The sequence below is a fragment of the Volvox carteri genome (assembly GCF_000143455.1).
Source record: "Volvox carteri f. nagariensis unplaced genomic scaffold VOLCAscaffold_31, whole genome shotgun sequence".
NCBI classification, from domain to species: Eukaryota; Viridiplantae; Chlorophyta; class Chlorophyceae; order Chlamydomonadales; family Volvocaceae; genus Volvox; species Volvox carteri.
In genome coordinates, this window is record NW_003307574.1 from 739,614 (window position 1) to 763,685 (window position 24,072).

General features: G+C 61.2%; 1 protein-coding gene across 1 annotated transcript; it reads right to left on the minus strand.

Moving 5' to 3' along the window:
- Positions 1 to 23,616, minus strand: VOLCADRAFT_118140 (uncharacterized protein; the record flags this gene model as incomplete). Its single annotated transcript, XM_002952681.1, has 26 exons — positions 1 to 162; positions 214 to 305; positions 1,009 to 1,093; positions 1,674 to 1,753; positions 2,310 to 2,449; positions 2,594 to 2,618; positions 3,115 to 3,391; positions 3,803 to 3,930; positions 4,949 to 5,279; positions 5,818 to 5,889; positions 6,313 to 6,471; positions 6,789 to 6,895; positions 7,400 to 7,491; positions 7,587 to 7,797; positions 9,269 to 9,415; positions 9,690 to 10,038; positions 11,001 to 11,834; positions 12,562 to 13,151; positions 13,616 to 13,820; positions 14,090 to 15,694; positions 15,848 to 15,917; positions 16,279 to 16,901; positions 17,122 to 17,527; positions 18,631 to 19,622; positions 20,133 to 20,259; positions 22,370 to 23,616. Coding segments are annotated over 26 exons (9,156 nt in total), but the record flags the coding sequence as incomplete, so codon positions are not given.
- Between the last annotated feature and the right edge of the window lie 456 nt (positions 23,617 to 24,072).

A 24,072-nucleotide genomic window follows, 5' to 3' on the forward strand; every position in this document is an offset into this window, starting at 1 on the left:
CTATGTCCTGCCGCCGCCAGCCATCCGCCGTCGCTTTCGCCCGCCGTCGCTAGCGCCCTCTTCCGTACCACTGCCACCACCGGCCCCAGCTACACTCGCTGACTTGCTGTAGCCGCCGGCCGTGGCTTTGGGTCGGGGCTTGTAGTAGTCAAGCTCACACAGCTGTGGTGTGAAAATAACGAAAGTGTAGGTGCAGAAGTCGGGTTCTCGGACCAGCATGTAGATGTGCTTATCGGGGGAGCAGGCAATGCGAGCCTCCACTCGACGAACCACTCGGCGCCCGCCCGCCAGCACACACTCGTCTCCTGCGGTGTGCGCATGTGCCGTGTGGGTAAGGAAAAGGCAACCGAGCCCAGGCGTTATGCAAGTGCGGAGTGGAAAATGGGTTCCCAGGAAGGGTCGGTCACTCACACTGGGCGGTTGGAGGCAGAAACCTCGAGGGTGTGAGTGCGGGTTACAGGAGGCGCTGGGTGTTCGTGGCTGATCGTGCGGGAAAACATTCTCTTCGATTCGAGTCGGTGGGGCTGCGGCTTCAGCTACACCCACCTACAATCAAAACTACAAGTTAGAGCTACAGCTAAACCAAGTGTTACCCGCGCCCAGCCGTTGTCCAACTCTCCTCGCCTTCAGTGGTAGGGTTGCCACTAGTGACAACGGGTGGCACTAGTGGGGCCCTATTCGCAGGGGGGCCCGTTTCCAGCTGACCAGGTCACGGCGAGCTGTTGTGTCTCTTTCCCCCACCCATCCCCCACCCATCCCCCCACATCGCGCCAGGATACCCCACTGCCTGCTGTGGCTCAAAGGAGCACGCACTGCCCTGAGAGGATAGGAGTCAACCCAGCGGTTCACCCCGTGTAATCCCTACCTAGCATCCTGCCCTGTCCCCGCCTCGCAAAACAAAGGCCCCGCGCGTCTCCCAACTTGAGCCAAGCACTTCTATTCTCCCCGAACTCCGCCCCGAATCTCCCCCGTCCCACTCCCTTCTTCTCGCTACGTCGCGCAACTCACCGCCCGCGTAGACTTGTTTGACGTAGGGCCAGGTGTTAGATTTAAGCAGCTCAGCGTGGCTGCTGCCTGGGAGCAGGTCCAGCTCCTGGGGGGGGGGAAGCATGTCAGGGAGAGAGAGGGCGCAGGGCTGGGTGGTGGGTGGCGATGGCGGGGTTCGTTGGATCATTGCGCAGGCAACATAACCGCAATGAGGCGGCCTGGTCAAGTCGTCCAGAGCGCTGTCCAGGAACGCCTTCCGGGAGGGGGAGGAGGAGGAGGAGGCGGGGAAGAACGCGTAGGAGGAGCGAGCGTGTGACGGCCATACACACACACACACATGAACGCAAGTGACGTTGCCTCTCGGCGCTTTCTTGCGGCATCTGCCGTTTTCCAGCACGTATTTGCCGTCCTTAGAATCGGCCTCCCGTACCCTTTCCGATCCAATTCCCCATATACTTTGACGTCCTTCTTGCCGTATCCACCCCTTTCCTTCTCGTCTGCCCAGTCCTTCCTGTCCTATTTCCGCCTCCCATCTCTCTTTCCCCCCAACAGGGATTGCTCACAGGAGAAGAGGTTCCCCAGACACCCGGTCATCCAAGGCACCTTTGCCCACACAGCCACCTAAGACCCCCAATTTCGGCGCCGTTCCCCACAAGGCCTGCCCTCCGCCAGGCCCCCCACCCCACCTCCAGTCCCGCCACCTCCCCCGTGTTGGAGCTCATGAGGGACACGCTCTCCCGGGTGAAGCGACCCAGCAGCCAGTCCTCTGCGTGTGTGTGTTTTGCATGGGGCGCAGGGGGAGAAGGGGAGGGAAGGAGGGGAATGCATAACGAACCAAGAAAGTACGATATTAACTGTAGGTGGGATGTGGGAAGCAGGACGAGGAGGTGGAGGGGAGAGGGGGGAAATCTGCATGCAGAAGTGCAAAGCGCATTGCTTAGCATAGAAAGGGGATACGTGGACGTGCAAAAAGCATATGCAAAAAAGGAGGATGTTTACAGCACGACCAGAACTGGAAACGTCCAGGGGAAGTGGGGCCTGGGTGTGTGTGGCTGGACTCTTTGGCACTGGGGATGAAACGGCCCTACATTGGGTGAAACCCGTTCCCGCCCCTGCCGGGAAAGTCCATCCTTGGGGGGGAGGAAGGGCCCCTGACAAGCAAGCAATACTCGCGGCCATACATCGCTAAAGTCACACGCGCCAGAAAGCTTTGCCTACACATACACACACACCCGACGGCCCCTCCAATCTCCCCCCCCACACACACACACACACCCGACGGCCCCTCCAATCTCCCCCCCCCCCACACACACACGCCCTACCTGTGACATCCCCGTTTGGAGTCTCGTGGTAGTGCCGGGTGTGGTTCTTATACAGGTACTCGTAGATGAAGAAGTCGGAGGGAATGGACATCACCCGGTGCGCCAGGGCGGGAGCCAGCACACGGTCCACCTCGCCGTGACTGGGGGGAGCCAGGTTGGACCCCCCGGAGCTGGATCCAGATCCAGATCCAGAGGGCCCCGTGTCGGTGCCAGACGAGTCTGGTGACACGGGCGGTGATTTCCTCAGCGCGGGGGGTACGGACTGGATCTCGGGTCGGCCCCACCAGGGCTTACCCAGGATGAAGCCACCTGGAAGCGGGGAGGGGTAGGGGGAGGAGGCTAGGGTTAGGGTTAGGGGGAGGCACACATGCAAAAAGGAAGGGGGTTGAATGGGGAGGGGCGGAGGAGAGCTACGGAGAATGGACATTGGCGATGCGGCCCAAGACGCGAACCAAAGGGGAGGGCGCAGTGAGCATCCCCATTACCGAAGTTGACGCTCATGTCTTGCGACACAACGCCGTCCTAGCTTGTACGGCCCAACCCTGATCCCTCCGCCCCTCTCCCCCATGAGGGGCCCCCATTATCACGAAGTCATCACAGCAGCAGCAGCAGCAGCCCCGGCCTCGTTCCATGAGAACCCTCTCCTTCCAGCGGCGCCACACACCCCCCCTTGTAACGAAAGTCCCGGACACCCTAAGGCTCCCTTCACTACTCATTCCGCCTCGCCAAGCTCCCTTCACCTCCTCCCCTCCCTCCCTCCTCCCCTCTCCCCGCCCCCTCCCCCAATCCAATCCACGCCTCGTACCCGGGAACTCCTTCATCCCCGGCGGCAGCTCCTTCCGACCGCCCTCCAACCCCTCAGACGTCACCACTTGCGTCGTCGCCATCTTGTACGCCGCTGTGTGCTGCTTGAGCAGTCCGGACCCCATGGCCATCCCACTGACCCCGCTCAGGCACGGGCCCCCCGCCCCGCAACCCAGGTTCTTGACGGCCAGCAGCAGGGCCGAGGAAACCGAGTCCAGCTCGGCGGACAACTTGGGGCTGGAGGACAGCAGGTCATCCGGGTGGCACACGCCGCATGACTGGGGGGGTAGGACGGGGGGAAGGGAAATGGGGCGGGGACAAGGGGGCATGGTGGGGCGAAGGGAAGAAATGGTGTCATTGACTTGACGTAAGGCATGAGAAAATCTTGATGACCTATCTGAAATCGTAGGTGGACTAGATTTAAGGTCCGAAGGTTATTTTCCATGTAGCCTGTATTTCTTGTACCTAGTGTTCAGTCAGTACAAAAGCGTGAGGTTATGGAAAATACTCCAAGCTCAAGGAAGTGCGAAAGGAACACAATAACCTTCAAAAATGTCCTCGAAACACAGATTAACTGAAATTTCAAGTGTAACTATAACTGCAGTTCCTGACCGCCGCGAACCTCCCCCTCCCCCTCCCGCGAACCTGTCCTGGGCCCCCCCCCCCACTCTACTGCCCCCGCACCGCACCTTCCTGCAGGAGCCCCCGTGCTTGTCCGTGCCGATCATGTAGTTGGGGTTCTTGCTGCACTCCCCCGCAGCCGCCCAACTGGAGCACAGGTGGTGCTGGTCCTCACACCGGGGCTCGTCAGGATTGACTGGGTGCGGATGCGGGTGCGGATGAGGGGCGTGAATGCGGAGGGCAGAGGGAGTTAATCGTTGGAAAGCACATCAAAGGAAACCACCACTGCCGGCTGACGTCCAAAGTTGTGCCAAACAGGGTCGCTGCTGGAGGAGGAGTTCGACGGCGCCATGATGGTGCGACGCAGCTCTGTGAACTTCACTACCGACATTCTTGGTACCAAACCGTGTCCGGATCAGAGCATTGATGTCCCCAGCGTTGTTGTGTCAAAGAGTGTGTTGCGGTGCCGAAGACGTGCCGTGCCGTGCTAGTAGTGCTAGCAGTGGTAACCCCGTAAGAAAAGAAATTGTGTAAACCGACCGTGCCTGGCTAAAATCATACCGCTACCGCTACCGCCATGCGTGAGTGCGCGGGATGCGCAAAGCGCTCTCGCGAAGCTACGCAATGCAAGGTGTGCAGCTCTACCGAAACGACTTACCTTTGTTGTCACGTATGTATGTAACGAGCGGTAGCAACGGCGACATCCCAGAGGCCCATCAATGCACGCGGGAACGAAAGGAACGGAGGTCAGCAATTCCGGAAGCAGAGGCGAAGGGAAGTTACATGCATGGCGCCCAAGGCTAGAAAACCTAGATGAGGCCAAGAGCGCGCAGAAAAATAGCCGTAATGCCGTAAATAGCACTTTCCCTTTTCGCCCTGTGAAGGGGAAATCGGAAGGGGGAGGGGTGTGCGAGGTGGGTAAGGCGGCAAGTTGGGAAAGGTGGTCCCGGAGAGGCGGTGGCTGGGGGGGAGAGATGGCAAAGAGGAGTCTTTCCTCAGAGGACTGACGCGACACGATATGTATTGCCATGGCCATGGCCCTTGCGATGCTACTATACACACAGCAACTGGAAAAACACACCAGCAAGGAACGGCACAGTACCGTGCCGAGTAGGCCCCCCCCCCTCAAGCAAGCAAATCCCCTTTTAGACCCCAACTAACTAAACTCCCACCCCCCCCACACACACATACATACACGCATCCTCGGTCCTCACCCTTGATGACCAGGCCCCGCACCCGAAGGGGCAACGCGGCAGCAGTCTTGGCGGGCTGCTGCTGCTGCTGCACCCCCCCCTTGGAGCCGCGAGCTCCCGGCAAGACCTCCCCTTTCTCATCCAGGTCATCCGGATCGACGTAGTCATCGTCGTCATCGGCGCCGGCTGCGCCGCGGCCACCGCCGCCTAGACGAGGCAGCTGGCCCCTGCTGCCGCTGCCGCTGGTCGCTGCCGAAGGCGCCGGCGCCGTTGCTTCGGTGTCCGTCGCCGTGACGGGCTCGTCTTGCGTGTTGCCGCCGTCGCGGTCGTGTTTGACCAGCAGCCGCAGCGCCTGAGGCCGTTGGCCGTTTGTGGAGGCCGTTACTTACGGTTGAATGGTTGGTCCCGTGTCCCGGGTTGGCAGTTGGCGAATACTTGGCAGCAACACTGCCAACACTGCCTGCCCACCCACCCAGCTCACCTCCTCCGCCCACCCCACCTGCGCGCCTCCTCCGCCCACCCCACCCAGCTCACATCCTCCGCCCACTCTTGCGTCAGCTCATTTTGTTTCAACTTACGTCAGCTTACGGTACTTTTTGCTCTTCGCCGCCTTTACACTTACTTCTAGAATAAATACGGACGGTTTTGTGCTTTGTTGCCGCGTTTTAGTTTAGTCTTGGCGGCTAGGTAGGTAGTTTTCCGCTATCGCCATAGCTACATATCCGCGAAGACTCCTCCCCCTCCTTCACATGCCGCGACTGGTCAGTTACTTCTTACATACTTCTGGCGTCTATCCTCCGTGGCATCAGCTTCACTCGTTCACGTGGTTCGTCATTCGCCCCTCTTGCCCGGCTCACCTTCTCCCCCCCTCTCTCCCCCCACCCGCTCACCTCTCTCCGGTAGTTGGCCAGTTGCGTTATGATCACATCGGTCAAGTCGCTGCCGTGCTCCTCAACCAAGCCCTGGCCAACACAACACACGCACACACACACACCAGGGGCAGCAGCACACAGCGTGAAGGTCGCTGCTACAAACTTTGGCTAGCAGACAGCGGCATTAGCAGTCGCATACGGGCGGTTCACCGCGTAGCAGCTCCGCTTTCCGGACCCCCCCCCGCCCCGCCCACTCATCCCACCACCACATGCACGGCTACCTACGCGGCTTAAAGCACGTAACGTTTGACACGGGTTGTCTACATCGTGTGCGTGGGCCGCCACCCAGCCAGTTGCCGCCTTGTCTGCCAACCAGCCCAAACCCTGCCACCCAGCCCCAGCCCACGCCAGCCCAGCCCACCCCTCACCGCTAGCTGTATGCATCACACCAGGTATCAGTTCAGGCCACCGGGCCCTCATGGACGCCCCGGGCCCCCCCAGCCCCTGACCTACCTTGCACGACAGCTCCACCGCGCCCTCCTCCGCCTCCGTGGCAGCCGGGCCCCTGCCGCCGTCCTTCCGCTCCCTCACCACAAAGAAGGTGAGCGAGCCCGCTCCCCCGCCGCTCTCCATTTTGAGGATGGTGTGCTTGCGGAGCATCACATCCACAGCCTGCAAGCAGGGGGTGTCCGCGGGTGGGTGCAACCATACGCGTAGGGTTGGGACTTGGGCTGACCGTTTGCGTGTGTGTTGTCGAAGCTGCTCGCAGCGAAAGCCAGGCTTAACCCATGACGTGCATATATACATGCGTGTGCGTGTGCGTGTATATGAGCATGTGTATGAGCGTAGGCACACACATCCACGCCGCCCGGCCCCCCAACACCATCCGCAACTTCACCCCCCCCCCGGCTCCTTCGGCCCAGTACCAGTACGGCAGCTAGCATAAATTATGTACGGCATCGGCGCGCTGTGTACGGCACATCACTCACGTCCTTTTCACATGCATCCTGCAGCAATTCCTCAACAGTGTTCCGTGTTAGGGTTTCCCCGCTGAGTAGCCGAGCGATGAGACGGTGCCACACCACTGCCACCAGCACTGCGAGGTGGCCAATAGGGGCAGAATGGGGGAAAGTGTCAGGGTGCGGTGCGGTGCTGGAAGGCAAGGGAAGCTGGGACAGCTCCCCCGTAGAGAAGGGGAGACGGAAATCAGGGTCAAGTACGTGCCGTGCAGTGGCAATTCGGCAGCGGAGCCGCAGTGTCGGCAGAAATGGGATCACAGTGGGATTATAATCACAGTGCTATTATATCTTTGTGGCTGACAGCAAGTTACACGGTGTTTCAACCTCGCAAGCTGCTGGTAGTTCGCGGGGTTTGGGGCTGCTGGTAGTTGGGGCGCAGTCAGGGTAATAATATGACACGGCACCAGCCGACCCGGCGTAAGCAGCAGCCAGCATGCGTTTTTGACCCCCTTGGATAATGGTATGACTTCTTTAAAAACGCAAGACCAAAAAGCTTATTTCACTTGCCCCAAGCTAAACGACATTGCCAAGCGTGGGGTTTCCTTTATTTAATTTATGCATCAATAAACGCTTTTACTCACCATGACAGGTAGAGCATTGGGCCGCTTTGGCTGCAGGCTCCACCAAGTTCTCATCGTCCAGTGGGTCTACATCCGGACCATCTCCGGTGATCCTGCAAAAACCAAAGCATTGATCACCTTAAGTGTTAAATACTACAACCTGTCCAGGGCAGCTTTCAAACTGTCCTCTGTACCCTGGCCCACGTACGCTGTCTTGTGGCCGGGGGGCAAGCGAGACTTTGGTCCATCGAGACTGTTAAAATCGGCTTCATCGTAGCCGGAAAATCTCTCCTTGGCCTTTGGTAGAAGGTCAGAAGGGTTCATGTCTGCTAAAGGGTTCTCGAGCTTCCAATCAGCCCACGTGTCTTTGCTAAATAGAAGTTCATCGAAAACATAGTTAACGGCACCGGAATTCGTCGCTAAAAGGAAGACACAGAACAGCGTGCCTATTCGTCTCATTTCTACGTGACCAGGGCAAGGTTTATTGTGGAAAAAAACACAAAAGGAAAAAAGACTTGCGCCTATGCGCGTAACCTACACCAACGCTTTCCATTTGCTAATGTTACATGTGCACTAACGAGACACCTAGCCAGTAGTCAACCGCTAACGGTCATTGTACGGCGTACACAGCATGCACCACGTGACACGGTTCGCACGCCAACCGGGTCGTAAGCCACGGGAGGAACGAACATGTCGGGTTTGTGGCGGGGCCCAGTAGAACACGAGCTGCACGTGCTGATGGAATGTCCTGCTTACGAGCCGCTAAGGCAAGCAAATGGGTTCCCTTCGGATGTAGACATGCGCAGCATTGTGGTGTCCTTTGATGCGACTAAGCTGGAAAGCCTACTGGTGCAAATTCATAGAGCGCGGAAGGACAGCCCCGCAAGCTCCGTTGCCGCCTGTAGGACCTCACCTCGTACTTTTCTTGCCTTGCAAGCGTACAGGTAACGCAAAGCACGATCTACAGCTGCACGTTGCTTCCTCCGCCAGGAGGGCGTTAATTACCTTAACATTATTGACCCCCCTGGGAGCCAGTCCTTCCGCTTGGACTTTCGAGGCTAACTTGACGCGTCACGCGCGCTCGCCGCTCCTTTTCAATAGTGACTTGCATTTGCGCGTCCTTGCCATCCTTGCCATCCTTGTCATACATAATGGGCACAGGACTGCGTTTCGGAATGCAAAAAATCCAGTACGTGTGCTGGCCCGCGTTGGTTCTCTCAATGCCCATAATCGCCCTCCATACAGTCTCCTGTAGCAGCTCTCCCATGTTCTTTAGGTTGCCCCGGGCCTACTCGAGCCGGTTCTCTATTTCTGCATAACTAGTCATGCAACTGAGAACAGTCCGCGATTGAGATTTGCCTTTTTGCAAAACTGACTGCGCTCTGCAAAAGATCCGCTAGTGACTTGCTCCTGCAGCCGACAGCACTTGCCACTGGCTAGGTGGCATATGCAAGAAGCCTACGTCACACTACGCTGCACGCACACCATTTGGGTCGTGTGATCGAAAAGCGCACTCCAGGATTAGCCCCGCCTGGAATGCTAATCCCGTAGGTTGACCAGGCAGTCCTTACATGTGTGGGTGGCGAAGCGTTGGAGCGGATGGCAGAGGCACCCGTGCCGGCGAGACATTAGTGTTAAGCAACATAAGCTGAAGATAGTCGTTGACGGCTGCCTCCCCTCTCCTCCGCTCCCCGCTACGTCACCCCCTCGATGGCATCCGCCGGTCAGCGCCAGCGTCAGCGACAGCCCCGCCGCCAATCACTTCCGTGAGCCTCCGAATCACCCCCTGCAGCCCACCACTGTTGCTGCCCTCCCCATCACCCGATGCGGCGCCCCGCTGGCACTGCCCCGACGCTGCTCTTGTCCCTGCTGCATCCGCCGCCGGCGCACCGGCCGCGCCCATACCCGCACCACTACTCCGGCTTCCAGCGCCGGCAGCGGCGGCCCGCGCCTTCCTGGCCCAGCTGTCCAGTGCCGCCCGCTGCAGCCCCTCCGGAAGATCCCCCCACTCCTCCGCCTGCTGAGCCTCAGATGAACCTGGACAAGGATGGCAAGTCAATGGATGGACGACACACCACACCACACCACACCACAAAACTCGCTAGGGTCTCCTACTACACCAAGCACGTGTGTGTGTAAAGAGTCCTATGCGCCTGTCCTGCGACAGAAAAGGGAGCGGAAGGAGGCTCCACTAGGCGGGCCAGAGCTATTAGGTGAGGTAGTGGGGGTCCCCCCCCCACCTCCTCCTCCCCGTGCGCTTACGCCGCTTATGCCTATAACCCTAACCAGCCCCTTCCCATCCCCCACTCACTGTATCGCTGTGTGAGAGCCTCCACGGCTGCCGATATCAGCCAGGGCAGCTGCAACACCGCCCCGTCACGAACCGCGGTCAACAAGCAGCCAACACTCAGTCCGCCACCGCTGCCGCCGGCACCGCCGTGGCCGTCTGCAGCCTGGTGGGGACTCGGGCCTGGCGCCTCCACCTCGGCCTCCGCCGCCGCTGCTGTTCTAGCAGGACATGGCGGGACCTTGGGATGTTTCTTCTTAGCAGTTGGGCGGGTTGCAGCGCACGACCCTGGAGGGGTTGGCGTCCGGCCGCCTTGGGCGGTGCCGCTGAGGGCTTGGTCTACTTCGCCATCGCCCTTGTAGCGGCGCTGGTGCTGGCGGCGGCGGCGGTGGTGGTGGTGGTGGTGGTGCTCTTGTTTGTTGTTGTTGGTCTGTTGCCCGGCCATCAGCAGCAGGTGCATCACGTGGTGAGTCACCCTCGTCTCCAAGTCGGGCAGCAGCAGCGCGTTACAGGCCTGTAAAAGGGTGTACGGGCAGCCGGCAGTACGACGTATCGTTTATAAGCTACAGGTCCCACGTAAGGCCTGTGACGGCAACATAACGAGTTGCTAAACGCATCCATTTCGGAAGGATCACAATCACAATCACAATGGAGACATCGTCAATTGTTAAGGAGAGGAAAGACAGTTCAAGCACACAAGCAAAAGCAACCGCATGATGTTCGGACCAAACTGACAACACAGCGGACAACATCTGACATCAAAAGCTGATCGCTCAAGTCAATCGAGTGCAATCGAATTGCAGTCCTGGCGAAAGGTCCTCTGAGATCCCCAGATCAGCCAGTCGATGGCGAGACAGAGTAGTAGCCTAAAGTGTAAAGAAGCCAGCAGCCCAACAAACCCAGCCCGGCCATAACCCGCCCTGCGTTCCCACAAACCCAATCACCAATATATTCCCACAGCAAGCCCACCGTCAACACTCGCACACACAGCCGAAGCTCCCAACACCGTCCACAGCCGGGGTCGCCCCCGGCCCCGAGCAGCAGCGGGGATGGCGCCGCCGGAGCCCCAGCCCGCCGCTGCTGCTGCTGCTGCCGCCGCTGCCCCGCCGGCGGTCCCCCCTCCAGGGGCGCCCACTCGCACTCCACCAAAGGCAGCGGCCGTAGACCTGCTCGTACTACAGCACCCGTTGACGTCATCATCGCAGTTACCCCGCCGCCAAGGTGCGGAGGCGCTGCACCAAATGGGGAGGCGAGGCCGCCCGCGGCTGCTGCTGCTGCTGCTGCTAGTGTTGGCGTGTGTGGAGCAGGAGGGAGGAGGGGAGGAAGAGGCTGCACGGGGCCGCAGCACCGCAGCTCCCGCCGGTGGTGCAAGTAGTGGAGTACGGCAACGACGGTGTCGGCATCGCAGCCCGGAACTCTAAGCAGCCTGACGCGCAACGCCACAGCGGCTGCCGAGGCGCCGCTGCCACCGCCGCCGCCATGGGTGCTGTTCCTGGCGGCCGCAGGGATGGCGGCGGCAGGCCGCAGGTATACGTCACCGCCGCCGCCGTCACCCTCTCCACCGCCGGCCCCCCACCGGTCTGCGGACAGTGCCGCCGCAAAGTATTCACTCCCAGCCGCCAAGATCACCCGATGCGTTGGGATCAGGACGGTACGACATCCTGTCGTACTGATGGAGCAATTGTCGCCGGCAGCGGTACTGCCGCCGCCGCCGCCGCTGGCCTTGACAAGGGATTCAGCGCCGACAGGCCCCCACCCGCTCCCCCCAGCGCCAGCACTACCGTCAAGAACACTCATCGCCCCGCCTCTAGCCGCGAGGGTATCCGGTCCCAGGGGCCCTGCGCCCGCAAAGGCGGCGTTGGCGGCGGCCAGGTGTACTGCACTGCCGTACTGCCGTAGAAGCGGCACCGCGAGGACGCAATCCGCCGGCCAAGGGCAGGGGTGAGCCCAGCGGGTGGAGCTCGTGCCGGTGGCTTCACTACCGCCGTCGTGTATGCCACCACCTCTGCCGCGGCCTCCGCCGTCTCCGGCACCGCCCGCTAGGCAGCCAACCTCCACGGCGGGAATACGTGGCAACGCAGCTGCTGCTCGTGCGCTTGCGGATGTGGCGACGGAGGCTGGGGAGGAGGCGGCGGCTGGGCCAGCCCACCTGGAGCGCTCGTCCTGCTCCTGAACGCGACGACACAAAAACATACATACAACATACAACGTACGTGTGGCGGCACAGGCCCCCATAGGCCCGGCCCGGTCAGCGGCGGCGTGAAAGGGCGAACAGCCTCCTGGACGACGGTCCCCTGCTTCCTAGAGTCCCCTGAGGCAACCCCCCTCTCCCGCCACAAACGAAACGTCGCACAGTTCTCAAAAGTCCAGTTCAGTCACTGTCCGCCTCGGGTTGGGCCGGGGGGAGGGCAGACTCAACTGACGGCGGAAGACCAAATCCATGACGGCTGCAGCCACCACCCGCTGACGCACCAGTCAGTAGACGAGGTACAGCACCGACAGCTGAAGGACCCTCCCTTCCCCCCCCAAGGGCAGGGCAGGGCAGGGCAGGGCAGGGCAGGGCAGGGCAGGGCAGGGCAGGGCAGGGCAGGGCAGGGCAGGGCAGGGCAGGGCAGGGCAGGGCAGGGCAGGGCAGGGCAGGGCAGGGCAGGGCAGGGCAGGGCAGCGATACCCCTCTCGCAGTAGGCCCCAGCCCGCCAACCCCTTCCTAGCTTCCGAGGGTTGCGAGGGGGATCACGGTGGTGGCAAGAGGGGCTGATCCGGACTACTGAAGTAGCACGCGATGTAGGAGGGTTTCACGCCGCGGCGGGGCCGCCTTTTCCTTAACTCCCCTCCCACGGTGCTCACGTGATCTCATAGATTAGTGGATGCTGCCGTACTTCCGCCGTACCCTTACCTGCTCCCACCGCGCAACTGCCGCCAACTGCTCCTCCAGGCGCCAGTGGACGCTACGACGCTTGCAAAAATGTGATGACGAGATGAGCTGAACGCCGCTACTGATACCGTCACTGCCATCGCCGCAGCGACGGTCATCGCCATTATTGAGGCTGCCGCTGCCGCCGGCATAAACCCCATTGCCATTGGTTCCGCCGCCACAACCGTCACCGTCGTCGCCGCCGGCAGCGTCACCCAAGTCAACGCCAGGACCCCCGTCCATGCCGCCGCCGTGGCCGTACTTGCCCATGCAGATGGTGACGGGCTCTCCAGTTTCCACAGCCGGTACAGCTGCTGCAGCTGCTGCTGCCGGTGTCGGAGGTGGCGGAGATGGCGGCGGCGGCGGCGGCGATGGTGACGACGTATCGTGTGCTGCTCGTCGTTGTGGCGGTGACGGCGGTGGCGACGGCAGCGGCGGCGACGGTTGTGGTTGTGGTGGCAGCAATAGCAGGTGCCGCGGCAGGAGTGGCGGCAGGCAGGGTGTCGCGTGTGGGGGGGAACTGCCCGGGTGGGGAAAGGAGCTCCGGGCTGTGGCACGGAGCTCCGGGAGCCCTGTAGGGGCGTTGTCAACCGAAAGACATTGTAACAGTAACAACGGTAAGGTAATAACGGTAGCAAAGTCGATAGGACAAAGGGGGAAATAACGGGGCCAAGGGGTAAACCCGGGGGGGAGGGGAGGGAGGGGAGTGATCATCATTACAGGTTCGAATGATGTCGAGACCAATGGCCAATCGAGTTTGGAAATGGTGGCGGTATAACCATGTACTGGTATTGCACTAGCACCATCAACAATCTCACTAGCACCATGCCACATGCCGGACGGAGACATACACTCAACGCGGTGGTATTTTGCGAGGGGTGAAACTCTTCCGTACTTTAGAGAAGGAAGGAGTTGCGCGGTGCTCTCCGAAACCACAACCCCTCTCATCAACAGCCGCCCCACCCCGACCTTTGCACTCCCCACACATCGCATCGCATCACGTGTTTTACGTCGCGCCACATCCCACAGCACCTACCGAGGGCCAGTGCCAAAGAGGATACCTCCCGCTTTGCGGCTGCCGCCGCCGCCGCCGCCAGCGCATCATCGCCCGCTGGGCCCTCACGCACCGCCGTCGCCGTCGCCGCCGCCGCTTTGTACGGCGTTAGACGAGCCGAGCCCTGCACCAGGTAGTCCAGCACTGTACGGAATGCGGCGTGGGGAACCCGGGCACCTAGCTGCACCTGTTGGCGCATGGCGGCGTGTGGGTTTTGTTTGTTTGTTTGTGTGTGTGTGTGTGGGGGGGGGGAGAGAGGAGGACAGATACCGCCCAGGTATGGCGTTCCTAGGACATGACAATGGCCCCACTGAGACATCTAGGGGGAGTGTGCGGACTCTAGACGTGTGTGCATGCCTGCGAGGGAGGGCGTGAAGAGAAATGCACCGTAATGTCCGTCTGTCTGTCTGTCCGTCACAATTCTCTTGTTCTGCGGTACGCCACGCGAGTCCCCACCTCGATAACCCTTGGCCAGGCCACCACCGCCACTGCTGCTGCGGCGGCGGCGACGGCGGCAGCGGCTCCTCCTCCACCGCTGCCGCCTCCGCCACCGCCGCCTCTACCGCTGCTGCTGCTGCTACTGCGGGGAGTTCTACCGCTGACGTTGCCACCTTCGCTGCTTCCACGACTGCCGCCGACGCCAACATCGCGACTGGCAGCCGCCGGAGGCTGTAGCAACGCCTGGCGCAGCTTGGCTGCCAAGGCGGGGCATCCCGCCGCTATGAGCGCCGCAGGGGCTGCTACTGCTGCCGCCGCCGCCACTGCTGCTGCCGCTGCCGGCGCCTGGCCCTCAGCATTACAAGCGGCTCCAAAGGAGAAGGTCGCGTCACAAAACTCCCCGAGCAGCTCGGCCGGAGCGAAGGGGGCGACGGTGCACCCGTCGCCACTACCGCTGCCGTCGCCGCCGCACCCAGCCGACCCAAAAAGTGGCGCCCCGGCCTCCGGCTCCGCAGCCAGGCTCTCCGCTGCACATAAACACTCTTGCGTTGGCTGCAGAGGTAACGGCGGCGGCGGTGGCGGCGGCGGCGGCGCTCCGCCCGACAGCAGCACCCCGAAAATTGAGCTGAGCAGCGCCGTCGCGGCGCATCGGATTTCTGCCCAAACGAGGTGCCGTACAGCGCCGCAAAGGCGCGCCGGCGCCGTAGCTGCCAGCGCCGCTCCAGAGCTCATGTCCGCCGAGCATTCATAGATGCCGCCATCGTCCTCTGGATCGCCGCTGACGTCGCCGTCGGCGTCACCGTCCAAATCACTGCCGCTGTCCGAGCCGCCGGGGGCCCCCGCGCCGCCGCCACCATAGCGTAAGCCGCCGCCAACAGCGGCCACCCCGTTCCGCTGTCCAGTCACAGCACCAGTAACGGCAGCCTCCGCCTCCGCCTCCGCCTCCGCCGCCGCCACCTCCGCCTCCGCCCACCACCAACAACCCCAGGAGGGATCCATCCGACTTCGGTTATCCTGGCTATGGGAAATCGCCGCCAACCCCCCCGCCGCCGCCGCCGACGCAGCTGCTGCCATTGAAGCCGGCCCCACACCTTTACCCTGCTGCTCCTGGCCGTGTGTACGGTCGTACGACTGGTACGACTGGTGTGATGACGACATTCCGTCGATACCTGCGTCGTCGAGGTTGGGACCAGTAGCAAGCGCAGTCAGCTGTCTACACAGACGCAGCGCAGAGCCAGCGGTGTGAACGACGTGCGATGCCGTCGGTACCTCCGCCGCCGCCGCCATCTTCCGTACAACCCCGGCAGAGCCGGCAGCTCCGGCCATTAGGACCGGAAGGGCCGACACCACGGCTGCTGCCCGTTCGCCCGGTGGTAGGTGCCCCGCGGCGACCAGCATGGAGCCCAAACAGGCATGTAGGACCAGGGCATGGCCCACCGGCCCCGTAGGTGGCGGCAGCGGGCTAGCCAGCAGCTCACCGCAACAGCAGGACAGCGTGTTGACGAGGAGCCGTTGAAGGTCCACGGACGGCACCGGGGGTGCGGAACAGCCTTGCCCAGGTCTGCTGGTAAGGGTGCCGGCGCCGGCGTCGGCGGATATGCTGGCGGCAGCCGCGAGGAGCACCTGTGCGACAGCGTACGACAATGTACGGCGTTGTTTCGTAGGGGCACGTCGACAGTGGGAGGAGCGAGGAACCGGTGTGTGTGTACGGATGTAGGTAGGGAGTTGGCCGCCTCCCTCTCCCCCCTCACCCCACCCCCCCACCCCATAACACACCTTGAGCAAGGTCAGCCGCCGCTGGGGGCCTGGCTGGGCCCGAGTCTCTGAGAGGGCGCCCAAACTTGTACTGCGAGGTGCGGGTGGACGTGGGAAGTGCGTGCCGGGGACAGGGGGTAAAGCGGCGTGAAGGCGCTGCAGGTGCGGGGCAGCCGCGACAACGGCCGTGTTACAACGGAGCCGCAATAGCAATGGACCAAAGCTGTGAGTCACATAGTCCACCACCCCCACCACCATCACCACTACCACTAGCACCAGCGCGGTGATGATGGTGGGGGTGGTGGGGTGGTGCGGGTGGTGGGGTGGTGCGGGTGGTGGGGTGGTGGGGGTAATGCGGTCCCCTCCCGGCACGGGGTCCGCAGCTGCTCCGGGACCAGCTCCGGGACCAGCTTCAGTCTTTCGCGGGTCCCCCCCGAACCTCCCACACGTACTAATTGAGCGCGCTCACGACCAGCGCCGCATAGCCTCCGCCTCCACTACCAAAGCCACTGCCTCCGCGGGCTGCATATTGCTCCATGACCACCCGGGTGATGAGGGCTGCCAGGGTGCCAGGGCGCGAATCCCAGGTAGGCGAGTCAGCATCAGCATCAGCATCAGCCGCTGCAGAAGCACCAGCGGGTGAGGAGGGCACACCAGCGGCAGGAGATGTAGTAGACACGCGGCCAGGTGCGGGTGCCGTGTTGCCGGGTCCCGGGCGTAGTGTGTCCCTGCAGCCGGCGGCCCAGCAGCTGGCGATGCCGCAGGCGGCCAGCAACGTCTCCCGGGTCGCTCGCGGCGCAAGGAGCCGCAGCAGCAGCCACCCCGTCGCCTCCGCAGCAGCGCCCTCAACCTCCTTGAGGACGCCGGTGGGGCCGCCAACAAACCCGAAACCGCCGGCCGCTACCGGTACCGCCGCCATCCCCACCCCTGTATCGCCGGTTTCGCTGCCGCTTCTGTCCTGCTGAGGGCCTCGAGGGACATCGGGGTTCGCGACACTCGCAACCGCATTCAGGCCGCCACCCGCGGTGCCCTGAAGAACGGCCCAGACAGCCAGCGCCAAGATTGGAGCCAGCGCCTACAGGTTGGGAGGATGGGAGGGTTTGAAGGCGAGGGGAGGGGAGGAGGGAACGCGCTTTGGAAAGGCTGCAGTGCAAGGAGCCGGGGACCCCACACGGGCCAGGAGCTGAAAGAAGAAGGACGGGAGTCGCAAGTACGGCAAGCAAGAGGTGAACCAGGAGAAAAGCGCGAAAAGCCTCATCCCCACAGGGGCCCCCCCGCAAAATCCACTCACGCACTTTGCTCCACACCGAGCTGTACGGCAGCTCCCTCTCCATAGCTTTGCTGCCGTACGGTATGGGAGCTGGCATTAGCGCCGCGGCCAAGACGGACAGGATGGCAGTTGATGGCGGCCATGCCGCGCGGCAGCTGCTGCTGCTACTGCTACTGCTGCCGGTGTCGGCTCTGGTGTGCGGTTCCAGGTAGCCCAGGACGGCCTCCAGGACTGCGCAACGGGCGGCCTCCAGGGGGTCAGGTCCTCCGCCTCCAGCTCCAGCTCCGCCAGCGCCAGCCACGGTCCCGTCGTGATACGTTGCGGAGGGGCGCCACAGTCCCGGATGGCACAGCAGGGCGGCGCTGGCTCTAAGATGCGCCGAAACCGGTGACGACAACTGCGGCGGCGACGGTGACGAGGGTGACCCGGCCCTGCAGGTGCAAACGACCGTGTACACGGTAGGGAAGAAGACAGCGGAGTAGACACCTATGGCGAGAGAGCGCGGGCAGACGTGCCGCGGGCGTTGAGAGCGTGTGTGTGTGTATGGGGGAAGAGGGGAAGGTTGTTGTAGGCGCCCGTGGCGGTGGATTGCATGGACCGGCAACCCTGAGCCCGTCAACCTGCACTGGGTTCACTCACTCTCACGACGGCAACCCCACCCTCAAGCTAACTTCCGTAAGCGACTTGTTGCGAGGAGGACGTGTGCTAACACCCTGGGGCTGACCTACGGGGGGCTTCCTACCGGAGTCATTAAAGGGGCCTAGGAGGGCACATGCCGGTATCTGAACTGGATGGGAGCATCTCCATGTCCTGGTAAGGGAGCCAGCTGGTGTGGCTCGTTCACACCGGGGCTGTGTTGCCTATATAGGCCATTGCAGCAGGTTCTCACGCGTTTCAGGTAGTAAGGTTGTTGGGAACTGGTTGTTGGGAACTAACAGGCCTAATGGCCGCTGAGCGTGCCGCGCATACCTGCCGGCTTTGTGACTGCGGAGCGGTCCAGGGCGAGCTGGATGTTTTTTCAAATGCCCACCGGCCTATGAGGGGCTTCGGGTTATGTACGCGGGTGACATTGGTTTCCGAGGAGGACGCGAAATGCGTCCCATTATGACGGAAGCCTACCCTATACAGCTCAGTGACCAGCCTTCCTCCTATCAGATATCCCTCTTGGAGTTCCTCTTGGAGGCCCTCATCGCGCTCAGGCGCGCAACCAGGTAGCCAGGAGAGCGGGAGAGAGGAGGACGACAACGTTCTCATTCCGGGAGTGGCAGATATGGCCATTGACCGTCCATGGCCCCACCCGGCCCCACCCGGGGCCCACGGCTCTCTACAACCCAGGAGGTGTACGGATCCAAAGCGGCAGCACGCGACTGTCCCACAAGCGGGGTTTACCCTTCCACACGCTCGGCTTCACATGGCGTCTGACCAACAGATCTGATATTTTTAAAACTGCCGAATCCAGATTACCTAACAAATCTGTCGAGGACTGTCCGTTTGAATCCAGTCCTGTGTCCAAGCTCCGCGCTCTGGGCCCTACCCGGGAGGTGCAGCACGGCGAGGTGGTCCCAGGTGCTCCGCAAGCACCGCAAGCAGCCTGCAACTAAGCACAGGCCTGCCAGAGCCAGCGGCTGCTACGGTTACTGCTGCTACTGCTGAGGGGGCAGATCCCAAGCCAGCGCTACTACGAGTGGCAACGCCAACGCCGCTGGTGGCGCCGGGTGTTCCTTTCCTCATCGCCGCAACGTCGGGGATGTTGGCCTGGGATTGGGGCTGGGGCTGGGATGGCCGCAGCACTGCGGCCCAGAAGCGGCGAGATGTGGAAAGCAGCTGAAGCAGCTCCAGAACCAGTGCCTGTGCCCTGAGCGGACCATCGAAGTACGATACAGTACTGTCACTGACGACGCCGATGCCAAGTCCGTGAGCACGGATGCGAGCCCCAGTAACTGCCTTCCCAGGTCCCCCCCCTGAAGGCTCTTGCGGGTCCATTGCTGCCGCGGCGGCAGCAGCGGCGATGGCCGAAGCTGCTTGGTGAGCATCCAGCAGTAGCAGAACCCATGGCCGTACCTGCTCCAGCATATCGGCGCGAACTTCACCACCTAGGTGAACCATAGTCAGGGTAAAACGCAGCGCGGCGGTGAGCTGAGCTAAGCAGCCGCCGCCGCCGCCGCTGCCACAGCCGGTTGTGCCGCCAGCGGCGGCGGCGGCGGGGGCGCTGGAACTCATATCAGGTAGTGACGCCCGCACTAGGCGTGGGTGTGACCCGGGATTGCGCATGAGTTGGGCCGCAGTCGCCGCAGAAGCGGCGGCCGCGGTGACACAGCGGCGAACGTGCGCAAGTAGGCGAGTGGATCCCCGAGTCGCGCGCCAATGCGGCTGCAGCGCGGCGGAACGCCAGATGGGAACCAGTGCCGTGAGACACGAGACGGCATGCGCGCCCGCAATCAGCTGTCCGTTGGGGCCCCCACCACACACGCCTGCGGGCGGGTCCAGGAGCGTCACAAGTGCACCGCAGCAGCTTGTGGGTACAACCTGCGTGCGTGAGGAGGAGCGAGCACCCAGCATTGCGAACAACAGATTCCATGTGTCACACAAAAGCCAGGGAGGGAGAGGGAGAGGGAGGGGAAGCAGGGCCAAGGCAAAAGCCGTTATTGCACCAGGGGTGTGTGTGTGGGTCAACAATGGCGGCGGCGCTGGCCAGGACATACGGCATACTGATGATATGATGATGGTGGTATTGGTGATTAAACAAGGTCGGCTTGGTGGTTTATAAAAGACGGACGGCTCATGACGCAGAGATGCGGCTCGTACGGCAAAGCAGTAGCCAGGCTACTGTAGGCTTTTCCAGTTGGTCACAGCACCCGGGGTCAAACTGGGCAGGGCGTTGCACACTAGGCCCCTGCCTGGTGCGGACTCGTAAAATTTTGAAGGGCTGTGCAACTGAAGGTGTAAAGCACGCACCCGCACATGCAGCTGGCCAGATGGGTCGCGAAATCCATGCAGCCTGTCCGCACACCTTAGCTACCCAGCCCGATCACCCACTTCGGGCATGAAGCGTACTATCGCAGCAGCTGCGGGAAGCACCACGTTCAGGGTTGCCGGGGGACCGGATGCGTCCAACAAGGCCTCCAGCAAAGGGCCCCAGGCCACCTCGCGAGATGCGGCGTGCCTGTAAATCGATGAAGCCAGTAAGGAAATTGGGTGACCATACTGGTATAACCATGGGGGAAGACGTTGTAATTCTCCGTAATTTCAGGGCACACGCCACCATGAACTCGCCTAGCTTGGGGCTTGTGTGCAGCCGTCTTGTGCTGCTCAAGAGCAGCCACGAGAGTGGCTAGGGACTTGGCCGCCTGAAGGCGACAACCAGGATCTGACGAGCCCGCAGCGCAAGACTGAACCTCCCATCTGCGTCCAAATTGCTCAAATCTCTCCTTGACTAAAGCGGATTCGATATCCTGTTTCATAGGCTTCTGCTGCGCTCTTGGATACATTTGTCATAAAGGACGGGTGGCTGGAGAAGGAAAAATACAATCGCTGTCATGAAACTGGGCTATAAGCCGCCCATGGCCGGCCGCCCTTTCAAGTGAAATGCATGTCAAAACATTTACATTGGCAGAGTCTGCTTGCATCTACGGGGAGGGGCCTATCATCCAAAGTTGTCGGCGACGACGCAGAGCAAGCAAATCGTTGATTTGGAAAGCTTTTAGTGAGCATCAAATCTAATGAATTATTTTTGCCTAGTACAGAAAAGCAAGCTCCTGACTAAACACAGCAAGACAGCCGACCCGTGGGCCCCACGTTCATCATCGGCGGTTAAAACCTGAAACGATAGTTCGGTACATGAAACTATATCCGTGATTCCGTGCACCTCCATCACGTACGAGTAAAGTATGACCCACACGAATATTCCATTGAAGGAAACGTTCGTTCCTGTCTGCTTGAAGACAAGATTGCAATCAAATCTGTTATTGCGAATCCTTTGACCAGGACACATCAACCGGCCACTATCAAGTGCACGAACGCTGCATCAAACGTGGTCTTGTTTCATACCCCTCGACACAATATGTCACCTTTCAGCGAACAAAGGTCACAGATGCCAAGCAGGGATATGCCAAATAAGTTAGCAGCATAACGATCCAGTATATACGCGCTTCCCATGCTGATCGCGACGATTTGGAAAATACATAGTAAGTCCGCCCTGGTAAAATAAGCCTGCAGGTCAGCGCCGACACACTAACGAACGCCCAATAGAGTCACAGAATGCAGGATAACGCCGCCAGGCAATCCACTCAAGACCATTCGCCATCCCAGTTGCATCTCCCGCTCAGCTGGCAATGGAACAGCTGGATCCTGACCACAGAGCAACACCCACTAGCAAGTTCGAAGATCCAAAACATTCATGCCATAAGAGATCGGGATCAGAGGCGTCATCCTGACAATGACGGAGCAAAACACACGTTTGAAGATTACCCGTCATCAAAGCATCCTAGGCAACTGTCCAGCCACAGGCGCAAGCTGTTCATAGAACACCATAGGAAAGCCGATATGTTTCGCACGTGACAGAAAAAGGACTGGCGACTTTAAGTGTACCACCCGCAAACCGTGTGCGCAGCCATCGCCTCATATTGCGCCAGTGCGGACGCTTCCTAACTTAAAAACCGGGCCCCTACCTGTGTGGTACGGCAAAACCTGACCTGTGCATCTGCGTAAGATTTACCGGAATGCTGCAATAGTAGTACAGACGCATCTCCTCCTGACCCTTCCCACATACATCGCACAAACCACCCTGTGATAAATTTTATGTACCAGCTCTACCGTTTATAATAACCTAAACATTTCAAACTTGTCTGCACTTAAAAGGATTGGTGATAGGTGAAGCCACATCCGATGAAACCAAGCAGCAAAAACATGAATATCCCGCATAACTTTGGCGCCGATGCCGGGCGCCGATGCCAAGCCCCACGTGAACTGACCTGAGCAAGCGGACTGTGAAAAATTGCCACACGAAACCTGCTCTGACTGCACATCCAGCTGCGCCTCAGCAAAAAACTTCATACCATTTTACCCCGGTTAATCGAATCTCCAGCAAGCAGGAGTTGCTCGTGATGCACATGCACCAACAGGCGCAATCGACGCGACTGCTCGTTACGTTCCCGCTGTCGCCCCTACCAGCAACGCGCTGCTATTGGTGCATCTCGGCAACGAGGCGACGCGCCTCTGGAGACATCCCCTGCGTGTTAAAACAAAAAATGGTGCGATTCCGAAGCCAGTGGTACCACACGTCCCGCTGTCGTGCAACCGCAGCCTGCCCCGCCGCAACATCCGCCTCCGCATTGCCAGCTGCGGCCCCGCTGCCAAACGTAACCCCAGAGCCACCTGGGCTACGCGGACTGCGGGGACTGCCTCGGGGAACCAGCCGATTGGAGCGCAGATAGTAACAATCCAGGAGGCCCTCGTCAGCGGGAACGTCCCGAAGGAAGCGACGCGGGCTCATGGGTTGGTTGTGATATTCCGTGTCATACTCGGTCGGTTGGCCGTGACCATTGCCCACTGCACCATGCGGTCCGGCATCACCGAGCACCGCGCCGGCGTCAAAGCCAGCAGCCCCAGCAGCAGAATACCCGTATGGATCTGTTCCGCCATACGCGTCGTACGCCACGCCGCTACCATAGGCACTGTACAGGCCATTAGCTGTATCGTGAGGCTGACCGATGGGGCCAGCGCCATCGACTTGAGCGGTGGCTGGGGGAATGTTTCTTCTTGCGGATGGGACGGGGCCTACGTCCCATACCGACTTCCAAGTACCACCCCAGTTGCGGTGGCGACGAGGCCGGCGGCGCCGGCCGGCCCACAGCAGTGTTGACACGGTCGCCGCCACAGCAGCTGACAGGCCCAGACCCGCGCCTCGCAAAGGCGCAATAACGCTAATGGCCGTGGGTGCGGTAGAGGCATCCGCAGCCCGTGCTGTGGCTCCTGCAACATGCTGAGCTGGGGCGTTCATTGCAGGGATATCACCGTCTGCAACCATGGGTTGAGCAGCGGTGACGCGGTGCATTCCATGCCCCTCAAACGCCGCGGGAAGTATCTCAGCAGGCCGGCTGCAAATGGCATCTGCCGCGGCGGGGACAAGTTGAGAGTCGGGCGCAAATGTGGCATCCTCTGCGGGACCGGCCTGACGGTCGAGCGCACTGCTGGCACCTTCCCAGGAAGGTTCGGGCCCACTAGCAGCGTCCTCCGAGGGCCCGGTGTGGGGCTCAGGCGCATCGGCAGGCTCTTCCGGTGTGGCAGCATATGGGTCGGCCGCATAGGCCCCATCTTCCGAGGGGCTGACTTGAGGGTCGGCCGCACCGGCAGCCTCTTCCAGGGTGGTAGCTTGAGGGTCGGCCGCACCGGCGGCCTCTTCCAGGGTGTCAGCTTGAGGGTCGGCCGCACCGGTGGCCTCTTCCAGGGTGCTAGCTTGAGGGTCGGCCGCACCGGCGGCCTCTTCCAGGGTGGTAGCTTGAGGGTCGGCCGCACCGGCGGTGTCTTCCGAGGGGCAGGCCGCAGAGTAAGATGTACTGGAGGCCTCTGCCCCGGGGTCCACCTCATCGTCAGGTAAATCGGCGGTGTTTGCCTCGGTGGTGACTCCATGGGCAGTTTCCAGAACCTGCGTCACCTGAACTTTGTATGTCATCCCGCCGTCATCCTTGTCCCCCAACAATAACTGCTCCCCATATGGCGGCCATTGTGCCGAAATCATTTGCTCTAACCCTTGGGGCGAATCCAGAGGCTGCAATGACGACGCTACCGACTCCAACCTCTCACTCGACTGGCTGTCCGACCCTGCGCCGTCCAAATGCGCCACGTCCTTGGCCAGCCAACCCTCGAGTCTATCGAAAATAGCCTGTGGGTGGATGGTTAACCATGCAGGTACCCCCGACCCAACGTACTGCGGGTGAGAAACAAGCGCCTCTGCGGCCCTTTGGCCCTCCGGTCCCAT